At 37.1% G+C, this 14065-nt stretch overlaps 1 protein-coding gene across 8 annotated transcripts; it reads right to left on the bottom strand.

The window, feature by feature from the left end:
* Nucleotides 1-2505: 2505 nt before the first annotated feature.
* On the bottom strand, nt 2506-10170 carry stm (starmaker). 8 transcript variants are annotated; one of them, XM_019269665.2, is made up of 17 exons: nt 10060-10170; nt 8854-8912; nt 7937-7954; nt 7572-7604; nt 7419-7451; nt 6562-6597; nt 6453-6485; nt 6305-6343; nt 6140-6175; nt 6000-6035; nt 5865-5900; nt 5704-5739; nt 5161-5214; nt 4368-4877; nt 4072-4155; nt 3642-3691; nt 2506-2882 (listed from the first exon to the last, which is right to left on the bottom strand). In XM_019269665.2, the coding sequence occupies exons 1-16, from the start codon at nt 10068-10070 to the stop codon at nt 3681-3683; spliced, it is 1065 nt and encodes a 354-aa protein (XP_019125210.1). In that variant the 5' UTR covers nt 10071-10170; the 3' UTR covers nt 2506-2882; nt 3642-3680. The 8 variants fall into 8 exon arrangements, with proteins under 8 accessions (XP_019125210.1, XP_019125212.1, XP_019125213.1 ...); XM_019269667.2 differs by lacking the exon at nt 5704-5739; XM_019269668.2 differs by lacking the exon at nt 5865-5900.
* Between the last annotated feature and the right edge of the window lie 3895 nt (nt 10171-14065).

Raw genomic sequence — 14065 nt, 5'->3', positions numbered from 1 at the left:
GAAATATTTCTATATATTTATTAATATCATCATCTAATCTGTAGATGGATTATCATGTACAATCAGTACATAAACATGTCAGAAATCTTTTCACTTATTAGGAACAACATATTTATAAACTTAGAGGCTGATCAGACTGACATTATTTAAAAAAAAGCATTTAGAAAAGTAATCCTAACCCCACTCTCAGGTCACCTGTGCTCTGGTGTGTATGTTCCAGGTAAAGGTGAATCCTTTCTCACAGATATCGACCTATCAGCTGCTTCCATGTGAAACGGAACTGAACAAAGTGTTACTTTACATACGCACGCATGTACACATGCACACACGCACACCTACAGACACACACATGCATAGACACACATTGATTGGTGCCCTGCTGTTGGGCACGGTCATGAGCCCTATTAAAAAAATCAGAAGTCTTTTTGAAACAAACACCCTTTATCTGGCAGGAAGTAACCCCCCCACCCCATCATCGCCCTCTATTCTGTGTGTGTGTAGGTGTGTGTGTCTGGTGGTGGCAGTTAACCTCAGAGGACCTACGGGTCAGTTTTCATTCATCGTCTCTGAGAAACTTCATCTGCTCTATCTTAGGAGTCAGTCTTCCACACCAGTGGCCTGTGGCACCAGGTAACCTGACTCCTCCCCGTGAAGCTCACCTGTAATCAGCTTCAGGTGATCTGACCTGATCACCTTAAAATGTCAATGAATGACAATGAAAACAACAGGTTAAACAATGGGTAAAACACAAGTAAAGCAATAGGTAAAATACAAGTGAAAGAATGGGTAAAATACAAGTGAAACAATAGGTAAATTACAAGGAAAACAATGGGTAAAATAGAAGTAAAACAACAGGTAAATTACAAGGAAAACAATGGGTAAAATAGAAGTAAAACAACAGGTAAATTACAAGAAAAACAATGGGTAAAATAGAAGTAAAACAACAGGTAAATTACAAGTGAAACAACAGTTAAATTACAAGTGAAACAACAGGTAAATTACAAGTGAAACAACAGTTAAATTACAAGTGAAACAACAGTTAAATTACAAGTGAAACAACAGGTAAATTACAAGTGAAACAACAGGTAAAATACAAATAAAGCAACAAGTAAAATGCAAGTGAAACAACAGGTAAAATGCAAGTGAAACAACAGGTAAAATACAAGTAAAGCAACAGGTAAAATACAAGTAAAGCAACAGGTAAATTAGAAGTGAAACAACAGGTAAAATACAAGTAAAAAGGGTGTCAATTAGCTCAGTTGGTAGAAGGCTCAGCAGCAGCCCAGGGTTTAAATCCGACCTGCAGCCCTTTGCTGCATGTCATTCCCCATCTCTCTCCCCACAATTCCTGTCACTCTTCAGCTGTATGTCAAAAATAAAACTCGAAAAGCTCAAAAAATATCTAAAAATATATATAAAAATATCAAGTAAAATAACTGGTAAAATAGAAGTGAAGCAATGGGTAAAATGTAAGTAAAGCAACAGGTAAAATAAAAGTAAATAATGAGTAAAATACAAGTAAAACAACAAATAAAATAGAAGTGAAACAAGTTGTTTTTTTGTTGCTCCTTTTATAGAATTTTTATTTTTTACTTTGACGTTTTACTACAAAATAATTTCTCCTTGTGGGCAAATATAGATCTGAATTGAACTGAGGTGAAACACAGGTGAGACAACAGGTAAAACAACACTTAAAAATAGACACTTGAATAGAATGTGGACAGGCAGCAGCTGACTGAAACAGTCAGGAATCAGGTCCAACCAGTATGCTGGAGGGTTACGGGAAAGAGAAGTGACATGTTGGTCATAGCCCTGCTCACCAGCAATGGTCAGGGCACAGTGCAGAAACTGCTCTACATTGTTGACTGACAGCTGTTTCATTAAGGCTATAGGCTTCCTCTATTTGTGTTGTCTTACACTAGTTGCTTCTGCAGTGTAATTTCGATATTTATGTTTATATAGCTGTAACTCAATATTAAAATATAGATAATTTCAGCTTCCTCACAAATATCAGGTAGTATACAATCATGCAATTACAGGTGATACATGGGATATATAGTGTGATAGTTCCACTGGTATAGTGTGGTGGTGTGTTTTCAACACTTTCTCACTCTGGGGCCAAGTCAATCATAAATTTCAAGTGTTCTGTAACACAAAATAAACCAATTTATTTGTAGGTTTAGTTATGTGTGTAACATGTTCTAAACTGAGACCCAGACTCTGTAGATGTGGGTCCACCAAGAACCCATCAGAACCCATCAATAAACAGAACCCATCAATAAATCTTTGAATGATGAACAGACCGTGAATCAGGACGATACCTGCAGATGCTGAACTTCAACAGTTCAGAGGCCAAGGTTCTCTTCGAGGTTTCTGCCTCTTAAAGGAAGTTTTAATAATAGAATAGAATTCAGTCTAGACCTGCTCGATACGGAAACATTTTGAAACTGAATTGAATGAACACAGAACAATAATCAGTGCAAATCAATACTCTTAACTTCGTTGAAGTTTTTGACAGTTCAAACTTTATTAGCAGTTCCTCTGTGGACAGTAAACGATGACTGTATGATCACAGATCAATAATCAGTGTATGAACACAGATCAATAATCATTTTATGATCACAGATCAATAATCAGTGTATGAACACAGAGCAGACCTCAGACCAGTTTCTGAAACAGACTGAAGGCAGATAGACAGGCAGGAAGAGAGTGGGACAGATAGACACACAGATAGTCCAGTGGTGGAAAACTAAAGCACCGTGGGGACAACCAATCAGGAATGAGCTGAGGAGACAGGAAACAGGAAGCTGAACGCTGAAGTTTAGTGGAAAGTTAGCTTGCTGCTGTTGTCATGGCAACTGTATTCCACTGTGGGGTTGGCTCTGATGGAGAGAAACACAAAAAAGTTCACATCAGTACCATCACTATGAACATCAGCAGAACCCATCAGCCAACAGAACCCATCGATAAACAGAACCCATTGACCAACAGAACCCATCAACCAACAGAAACCATTGACCAACAGAACATATCAATAAACAAAACCATTGTCCAACAGAACCTGTCCATCAATAGAACCTGTACATCAACACAACTCATTGATAAACAGAACTTATTGGCCAACCAGAACCCATCGATCAACATAACCCATTAACCAACAGAACCTATTGATAAACAGAACCCATCAACCAACAGAACCAATTGACCAACAGAACCCATCGACCAACAGAACCCATCAACCAACAGAACCGATTGATAAACAGAACCCTGGATAAACAGGACCCATCGATCAATACAACCCATCGGTCAACAGAACCCATCGACCAACAGAATCTGTTGACCAACAGAACCCATCAATCAACAGAACCCATCGATAAACAGAAGCCGTGGACCAACAGAACCCATCGACCAACAGAACCTGTTGACCAACAGAACCCATCAATCAACAGAACCCATCGATAAACAGAAGCCGTGGACCAACAGAACCCATTGATAAATAGAAGCCATCGGTCAACAGAACCCATTGATCAACAGAACCCATTGATAAACAGAACGCATCGACCAACAAAACCCATCAACCAACAGAATCCATTGATAAACTGAACCCATCAACCAATAGAACCCATAAATTGATACAATACCTGCAGGCGCTGAGCTTCCACAGTTCAGAGGCCAAGCATCTAATTCATGGCTGAAAGAGATTTAAAAAGAATAAAAATTTAACAGAAAAATAATGAACACTTTGCAGTTTGCAACACGGCTCAAGTGTATTTAAAGTTGTGACTGGATGTACAGTTGTCCCTCACTATAACACGGTTCACCTTTCGCGGCCTCGCTGTTTCGCGGATTTTTTTTTTGTAATTTTGCATGCTTTTTTTTACAGCGTACTGTACAGTATGAACGCGCATTGTGTTCGGCACCGTCAGAGGAACTGTAAAATACGTGTGAGTTACTGGTTACTGGTTACTGGTTTTTAGAACGTATCCCCCACGATAAACGAGGGACCACTGTATACCATGATTTGCTCTGAGGCCATGTGATGTCACAGTATGATTACAATTACATATTTACCCTTTGTGGTGGCGGACTGGTTGGTCTGGTCGTCGGTCTGGTCCTCCGGTTCCTGTGGTTGCTCGGGTTGGTCAGCAGGTGTTCCTGCAACAAGAAACAGCATGAAAAGTCATTAACATAAACAACCAGATGCTCCGCCCACAGTGGTGTGGCCAGTCCCCATTTGATGCTTTGATTTCTTAAATATGACCTTTCAATTCTAATATCTTAATTTTGAAGTCTGGATCCAGGTCTTCACATTGAAGTGAATTAATTATTTAAAAAAGGTGTGCTGGTATCCGTCAATCTCAGTTTACCTTCAGTAGATTCAGATTGATCGGCATCTTGGATCTCTTTCTCATCATTGGTGTTATCGTTGTCGGACTTTGGTTCACCATCACTGTCAGTTAGATTCATCTCGCTGTCATCATCACTTGTTGGTTCTGTGGTTTCCTCACTGATGCTGTCATCTCCATTACTTTCCTCCTCAGGGGTCACCTCAGCTCCTTCTAGCTCCTCTGACTGGTCCTCTGGCTCCTCACTAAGTAGGTCCTCCCCCTCCTCCACTTCACTGTCTGCTTGAACCCCAGCGTCATTCATAGACTCGTCCTCAGACTGGTCCTTGGACTCGTCCTCCGACTCGTCCTTGGACTCGTCCTCGGACTTGTCCTTGGACTCGTCCTCGGACTTGTCCTTGGACTCGTCCTCGGACTTGTCCTCGGCCTCTGTCTCGGGCTCTGTCTCGGGCTCTCCCTCAGACTCTGTTTCAGCTTCGTAGTCATTGTTGTCTAGATTGCTGTCGTTGTTATCCTCAATGACCTCAGTATCTGAGGATTAAACAAATCTCACATCATCAGTTAAACAATGCTACAGTAGAACATTAATATTCAAACTTTGATGGATAACCAAAAGACTGAACCAAACTGAACCAGTTCATCTGATGATGCCACTATGTACTGTTAATGTCACTGTGTACTGATGATGCAGTGTTGAATCTAATTATGTCACTGTGTACTAATGATGTTACTGTGTACTAAAATAAATTAAAACATTTTATACGTCTTTGTTTCGTTGATTTGAGTCCAGGTTAAAATAAAATCAAACACTGACCTTGTTCTTTAAGTTCGTCAGATCCTATAGGTTCTTCTGAGGTCTCAGTTGAATCTAATAGATTTTAATTAACATGAAACAAATTAAGTAAATGTTTGTCATATAAATTATGATGTCATACTGTGACATCGTGTGTCAACAAAAAGTCACATTATGTCATAAAAGAGACAAAGCAGAAAGAAGAATGATGGAAAGTGAATTCACAATGTGTTGACTGATTTATTAAAACTAATCTCTGACAGAGAGAAAAATACATAGACAGTTTTAAAGACAGGCAGAGCGCCAGAACAGACAGACAGACAGACAGACAGACAGACAGACACATTTACAAATAGAAAGGCAGAAAGGTTTACAGACAGGTTTACAGACAATTTTACAGACAAGCAGACAGACAGGTTTACAGACAGAGCAACATACAGGTTTATAGACAGACAGGTTTTCAGAGAGAGAAGCAGCTTTACAGACAGAGACACAGACACGTTTACAGGCAGAGAGACAGGTTTACAGAAAGAAAGACAGATTTAAGACAGACAGGCAGGTTACCTTGAGTCTGTTCTTCAGAATCAGTACTGTCAGTTTCTGTGGAGACAATAAACAGATGAACAGGCAGACAGGTTTACAGAGAGAGAGAGAGAGACACGTTTACAGGTAGAGAGACAGGTTTACAGAAAGAAAGACAGATTTAAGACAGACAGGCAGGTTACCTTGAGTCTGTTCTTCAGAATCAGTACTGTCAGTTTCTGTGGAGACAATAAACAGGTGAACAGGCAGACGGGTTTACAGGCAGAGAGACAGGTTTACAGAAAAAAAGACAGATTTAAGACAGACAGGCAGGTTACCTTGAGTCTGTTCTTCAGAATCAGTACTGTCAGTTTCTGTGGAAACAATAAAGAAGTGGACAGGCAGACAGGTTTACAGAAAGACAGGCAGGCAGGCAGACAGACAGACAGACAGACAGACAGACAGACAGACAGGTTACCTTGAGTCACTTCACCAGAGTCTGCACTTTCAGCTTCTGTATAGATAATAAACAGGTAAACACAGTTTTCAGGGAGACAGACTTGTTAACAGACAGACAAAAGGCCAGGTTTACAGAGAGATAGGTATACAGTCAGACAGACAGGTTTGCAGACAGACAGGTTACCTTGAGCCTGTTCTTTAGAATCTGTGCTGTTAGAAGTATCTGTGGAGATAATAAACAGGTGAACAGACAGACAGGTTTACAGCAGTGGTTCATTTGCATCTCATGTGACCTGAATTGAAACCACATGAGCTTTTTCACACAAACTTACCTGATGCAATAACCTCATCTGATTCTGGGGGGGCTGCAACAGGTGAACAGACAGACAGGTGAGCAGACAGACAGGTGAGCAGACTAGTAAACACACATGAACACCTTACCTTCAGTTTGTTCAACAGAGTTGCTGTCAGCGGGATCTGTGGAGACAAAACATGTTTTATAGTGATGTGTGTGTCAAGCAAGTTAACAGTGTGTGTGTGTGTGTGTATGTTTATAGTTTGTGTTTACAGTGTGTGTGTGTGTTTACAAAGTGTGTGTTTACAGTTTGTGTTTATAGTTTGTGTTTACAGTGTGTGTGCGTATGTGTGTGTGTTTACAATGTGTGTGTTTACAGTGTGTGTGTGATTACAGTGTGTGTTTTCAGTATTTTTGTTTACAATATGTGTTTACAGAGTGTGTTTACAGTTTGTGTTTACAGTGTGTATGTGTGTGTTTACAGTGTGTGTGTGTTTACAAAGTGTGTGTTTACAGTTTGTGTTTATAGTTTGTGTTTACAGTGTGTATGTGTGTGTTTACAGTGTGTTTACAGTTTGTGTATGTGTGTGTTTACAGTGTGTGTGTGTGATTACAGTATGTTTACAGTATGTGTTTACAATGTGTGTGTGTTTACAGTTAGTTTTTACAGTGTGTGTGTGTTTACAGTGTGTGTTTACAGTTAGTTTTTACAGTGTGTGTGTGTTTACAGTGTGTGTTTACAGCATTTTTGTTTACAATATGTATTTACAGTGTGTGATTACAGTGTTTTTGTTTACACAGTGTATGTTTACAGCATGTTTACAGTGTGTTTACAGTGTGATTGCAGTCTGTGTGTGTGTGTGTGTGTGTGTTTACAGTGTGCATGTTTACAGTGTGCATGTTTACAGTATGTACTTACAATGTGTATTGAGTATTGTCTATATGTTGTTTACTGAGTATATTTTCTGTCTTTATTGTGTTATTTCTGTGTTTGTTGTGTTACCTGGCTTTGCAGTCACAAGTTCAGCTGGAGTCGCTACAAAATGCAAAACAAAGACAAAAGTAAACACCACAACACTGTGTGTGCTAATGTGTGTTACCGTGTGTTTTACTGTGTGTGTTGGTGTCTGTTACTGTGTGTGTTACTGTGTGTTACCATTGAGGTGTTCTAGCAGTGCTGCAGTTCGATCTGAAACCGCAGATGAACCAGCGAGTGAATGAATAAATTAATAATTGTATGAATTAATTAATGAACAAGAGAATGAATGAACAAAGTAAAGAATGATTGAATGATTGAAAGATTGAATGATTGATTAAATGATTGAAAGATTGAATGATTGATTGAATGATTGAATGATTGAATGATTGAATGAATGAATGAATGAATGAATGAATGAATGAATGATTAAATGATTGAATGAATGTATGAATTAATGAATTAACAAATAAATTAACTGATCTGTGTGGATTTAGGTTTTAAAGGTCAAAACATTAACTGAACCAAACTTTATAAATATTTACCATCAGTTGTTGTTCCATCTGCCAGACAGACAGACAGACAGACAGACAGACAGACAGACAGACAGACAGACAGACAGACAGAGTAATTATATTCCATGTTTGTATATATATATATAATATATATATATATATATATATGAATACTATAAAAAGTATCATTAATATAATATATATAAAAAAAATAGGGCATTATTATCTATAAATGTATTGTTTTTTAAAAGATAATAATTAGTTGTCATCACGGAAAATAACACTTGTCATAAATGTTGTTATAAAATAACTTTATATAAGTCAGTATATCATTAAACATAAACGATCATTAGGCAGTAACTTATTTGTTTACATGATTAGAATTGAGTTATGACTACATTTATTAATTTATATGTAAAAGTAATAAAGTATTTTTATTACTTTCTCATTAAAGTGTTTTCATGACATAATAACATGACTAATTATTAATAATAGATCTATGTGATAAGAGAGCTAATGAGCTATTAATAATTATAAAATTACTAATTATTAATAATATAATGAATGAAGTTCTCATGATAAAATTATAATAATAAATACAGTAATTATTAAAATAATCAATAGAGCAATACAAATGATCATGTATTGCAATGAATTAAGGTGTCCATAATTCGTCTTTATCATCATTATTTTTGTTTAATTAAAATTTAAAATTTAGATTTTAGTTTCTATTTATTTTTTACTTTAATTCATTTTCAATACAAATAAATGTAATGTGTTTGATTTTATTCTACTTTATTTTCCCATTTTGTCCCCTTTTAAGCATCCTCCTATAAACAGGTGTTCTGTTGTTTTGTCAAATAAAATCAACTGAACTTCATGATGATCTTTGATGGAAGTCAACAAAGGTGAAACAAAAAGTTAATAATGATGATGTCATAGTTTACCTTTGACTGGAGCTGCGAGGGAAACAGCAGCAAGAGCAACAAGCAGCAACATGACACACCTGTAACGTACATACAGACACACAGACACACACATTAGAAATGCAAAGTGAATATTTGAATAAACCATATTTGCATGTTGTTTTCCTTCATGACCTGGAATGACAATATCTTTCCATTTCATCAAAGTCTGTGAAATACAGACTTTATCTTTCAAATCTTTTAACAGATTTATACAGATTTATTATTACGAACATCATCAATGATTAGACATCATTCACCACCAGTGACTGCAACAATTCACTCTTTCCAACAATAAGATTAAACTAGAGTGTAAAGTGACAAATGTAAAGTGTAACGTGACAAATGTAAAGTGTAAAGTGACAAATGTAAAGTGTAAAGTAAAGCATGTATAGTGACAAAGTGATGGATATGAAGAGGTGAAACCAGCCCCCAGCCTGAGGGGTTTCTTTGTATTTCCTCTAGACAGACAAAAACAAAGCATCTCTTCTTTTCAATGTATGGAGAGAAACGAGCTGCAAGAGAAAACCAGCTCAGATCCTCTGAGACAGAAAAGCGTTACGGTTCATTATGAGAGTCGAGTGACTGCTGCTTTATGCTCAAACACTGAAGTCCTTCTGCTGGATTTATACAGAGCAGACACTGAGACAACTCACTAAAGGGTAATAGATATCAGTTCAGTTTTCCAGGAAATATACAATATATATATATATATAATATACCATATATACCATATACCATATATAGTTTTATATTGTTTAAACAGCTTTTTACCATAATGTTTCACTTGATTACATCTAACATCCGACTGATCTGATTTCCTTTTGAAAGGTTGATGAAGAAAAAAGTCAAAAGTCCCAAAGTGGAAAAATTCACAGAAAAGTATCACAGAAAGTGAAGTACAAGAAGGACTGACATGAGTCGATCGTCGTAATTAAGTGTAATTAAGAGGCCGAATAAAATGTTCAAACATGAAAGAAATGTCAGGTAATTGCTTCATTGTCATATTTTTAATGTCACAGCCTCTGGAGAATTTATGAAACTTGTTTTTTAAACAAAACTTTTGTCAGGTGTTTGTTTGTGGTTGTGACGTAGAAGTAATTTTGTACTAGTCTGATGTGTAAAACCCTTTCACACAGCCATAATGTTTCAAAAAGTTCGTTAGAAGAATAATAAAATTAAACTTACCGTTGGAACATGTTGTTGTTCAAGATGTCGACAGGCAACAAACTTTAATGTGATGAAACGTCAATGTTGACTTTCTAAACTCAGCTGAAAGAGACCAGCAGCTTTTTATACTCAGACTCTCCCCACCTCTTCTTCTTCCTCCTCCTCCTCTTTCTTTCTCTTCCTCCTCCCTCTGATCACCTCTTTACCTTGAATGTCTTGAATGGCTTGAATGTCTACACTCAGTTTAAAAGAGTTTAATCCGGTTTAAAGCAACAGATTTCAGTGGAGCTCTTGTTTGTTCTGCTGTTTACATCACATTATTCGGATCACAACTACCTTAGGTAGAAATCATTTTCATGGATTCAATTGGGTAAAAGTCTCATGAAAAAAAAAACCATACACAGTTACAGAAACAAATACAACAAAAGTTAAGATACATGATCAGGTCTATAGAATGTAGAAAAATGTGTGTGTGTGCGTGTGTGTGTGTGTGTGTGTATGTTATGTCTGGTATGTATGAGAACTGGTTGGACAGAACTTGCCAGGAACACAAAGAGTTTATGAGAAGGAGGCTTTTTTTCACATAAACAAAAAAAGTGGTTTGGTAGCTGAAGGTTGTTGAACTTGTATTCTTGACCTCTGACTCATTGCATGACCTTCATATTGACTCATTTTACAGACATGCTTTTAGAGTACATACAAATAATGCACTGATGTATATTTATATTTGATTATGTGGTTGTACATGTTCATAGCAATTATATACGACACCCAGTGGTTGACAATAAAATGATATTAAAACATTAAAAACTAAGATTTGGTATTTTTGTTTTACAACAGATATGTCAGTTGTTGTGTAGAACCTCAATGGGTTGGATCTCACATTTAGTTCAGTATTAATGATCTTGTTTAAATATCTTAATGATACAGAGAGGGCGGGCCGACCTTCAAACACTCAAACCTGATAGACCAGATTCCAGTTTAAAAGAAATCTTCAGACTGACAGGAATCAGCATGACCAGGAAGACCCCAGCCAGAACCAGGAACAGGTGTTTGTGCTGTCATTGTAAGGTTAAGAAAATTAGGATAATAGCCACACACACAAAAGTATCGTTTGATTTGGACATTTACCATCAATCACAGATCAATTTTGTCTCTAATAGTTATAATTTTATCATTAAAGAAGCTCATGAAGTCATTGCTACTTAGACCTAAAGGAATAGATGGTTCAGTAGAGCTGTGATTCTCTGTTAGCCTGGCTACAGTGCTGAAGAGAAACCTGGGGTTGTTCTTATTCTCCTCTATTAATGAAGAGTAGTAGGCTGCTCTGGCATTACGGAGAGCCTTCCTGTATGTTTTGAGATTATCTTGCCAGACTAGATGAGATTCTCCCAGTTTAGTGGCACGCCATTTGCATTCAGATTTACGTGTCTCTTACTTTAAGTTACGAGTCTGCTGGCTTCAATACTCAAATCACTTCCTTAGATATGGCTACAGCACTATCAGATAAACATCTGCTGTATGAACTCAAGGGTTATTAAAAAATGATCAGACAGAAGAGGATTCTGTGGAAAGACTATTAGATGTTCAAGTTCAATGCCCTATGAGAGAACAAGATCAAGAGTGTGGTTCAGACAATGAGTCTGTTTGTTTTGTTATGTTTTCCAGGTTGGGTGTGAAAGACTAATTTTCTCTTAAAGTCAACTCAACTTCGTCAATCAATTTAATTAATGACTATTATGTTATTAATGATTATCTCATCTTCACACAATACATCCACTGAAACAGTTACATCATTTCATATCATTGTAAGTTATTTAAAGTTATTTTATGTTAAGTCATGTAATGTTGTGTAACGCCATTACAAGTAATTTGCAAGTTATTTCAAAAAATATTATATATCATTAATGACATGAAATATATGATGATATAATAAAATGACTGATCAGTTGGATCTGAGCTGAAAAAAAAGGGTGCCACATGACCATCAGAGGCTGATCAAATTGATCAATCAATCAAGGCTCTAAATCAACAGCAGGCCTCCACAGGTGACGTGTCACAGATTCATACTGGAATGAATTGAAAGCTAGCAGCAGCCACAGGGGTCCCAAAAGAATGTGTGTCATCTGGTTTGTGGTAACATAATTGAGTAAAGCAGCAGGAAGAAATCATTTTCATGGATTGAATTGGGTAAAAGTCTCATTGAGATTGAAATAAAAAACACAGTTACAGCAACAACAACAAAAGACACAAGTTAAAATGCATGAACAGGTTTAAGTTGACAAACCTGAAGCACTGATCTACTTTACAGAGAACATTCTTCAGATGTTTCCTACCAGGAAATGGGTGTGTGTGTGTGTGTGTGTGTTTCTTTCACAGTATTTCCTTATTTCCTTGTATGTTTCTGGGAATTCACAACTCACCGATTAAAATTTTTTCTTCTTGCTTCAAAGAAAACACATCAGTTGATCTACTTCCTGTTGAGCTTTTACTTAGAAGCCGTTTTTAAAATATTTTATTTATTTGGTTAATTTATTCTGATTATTAATTATTATGATTAGTAGTATTATTATTATTATTATTATTGTGGGCCGCATGGTGGTGCAGTGGCTCTTTCTGTGTGAGTTTGCATGTTCTCTCCATGTCTTTGTGGTTCTCTCTGGGTTCTCCGGCTTCCTCCCACAGTCCAAAAACATGTACTTAATAGGTTAATTGGTGACTCTAAATTGTCTGAAGGTGAGAATGTGAGTTTGAATGTGAGTTTGAATGGCTGTTTGTCTCTATGTGCCCTGTGATGAACTGGTGACTTGTCCAGGGTGTAACACCCCTGCAACCCTAGTGAGGATAACTGGTTACAGAAAATAGATTGATGAATGGATTATTAATAGTATTAGCCATAATACAATAATAATAAACACGTCACAGAGTACAAACGTGCTGCGTCAAGGTGTATGGATGTTACCAGTATGTTATCAGCACATTACCAGCACACTACCAGTATGCAGTGGTGGGCCGTCAGGGTCAGCAAGGCCTTCTCTGCTGGCCTAACATAAATCATGATCATAAGTTGATAAAAGTTAATTTAATTTTTAATTTACTTTTCCTAAATACATAAAAGCATACTTCATATTCTTTATATTCTCTTCATGTCATATTAGTCTCCTTCCAGTGTTGTTGTTTTTAGGTTAGAGCTTTTATCCAATCAGAATTCAGCTAGCTGTTGTCAGGCTGTATGAAATCTACCCGAGGCCTTCAGAATCAACAATGTAAGCGAACCGAAGCGAACGGGCACATACAGTTGATAGACAGTTGCGATAGCCAATCAGATCACGAGTTGTTGACAGTAGGCCTTCTAGCTGGCCTCACGTTGATCATGACATGTATGCGTCCTGTGATTGGATACTCACTTACCACTTATCTAATACCTAGTCACTTTTTTATTCCACAATGGCCAAAGGAGGGCAAAATGTGGATTTGGTTGCAGATATACTTGCAAGGCCATATGCAAGACGGACCTTTCAAGAGAAGTTAGATCTCGTGAGACAAGGTCGGCCATCCCCCGAGCTAGCTAGGCTGTCCCAGGCGGGGAAAGGGTTTTATTCTCAGGATTTTTTTAGTGTAATTTTGCATGCTTTTTTTTACAGCATACTGTACAGTATGAACGCGCATTGTGTTCTGCATCCTAAATTGGCTAAGTGAGTACCGCACTTGTGTTCTGCGTCCTGATTAACTAAGGGAGTACTGTACAGAATGCGTGTAAAAAGGTGTATAAAAGTGTGTGGTTAGGGGTTTTACGGCCTTAAAACATGTATAATAATTGTAAAACTTACTTCGTGGATTTTGTTTATTGCAGGTTATTTGTAGAACGTATCCCCTGCGATAAACGAGGGACCACTGTATTTTGTTCATATCAAATCAATGATAACGAACATCAACCGTGTAGATGTTTTAATTGTTGATGCAGATTTATTGATTTTTAAATGCGTCAGAAAATAGCCCGTTTTGTACACAACTGAGGTGATGC

Source organism: Larimichthys crocea, chromosome XIII (genome assembly GCF_000972845.2).
Source record: "Larimichthys crocea isolate SSNF chromosome XIII, L_crocea_2.0, whole genome shotgun sequence".
NCBI classification, from domain to species: domain Eukaryota; kingdom Metazoa; phylum Chordata; class Actinopteri; family Sciaenidae; genus Larimichthys; species Larimichthys crocea.
The sequence above is the reverse complement of the archived record's forward strand: the minus strand, read 5'-3'. Positions and strand labels throughout refer to the sequence as shown.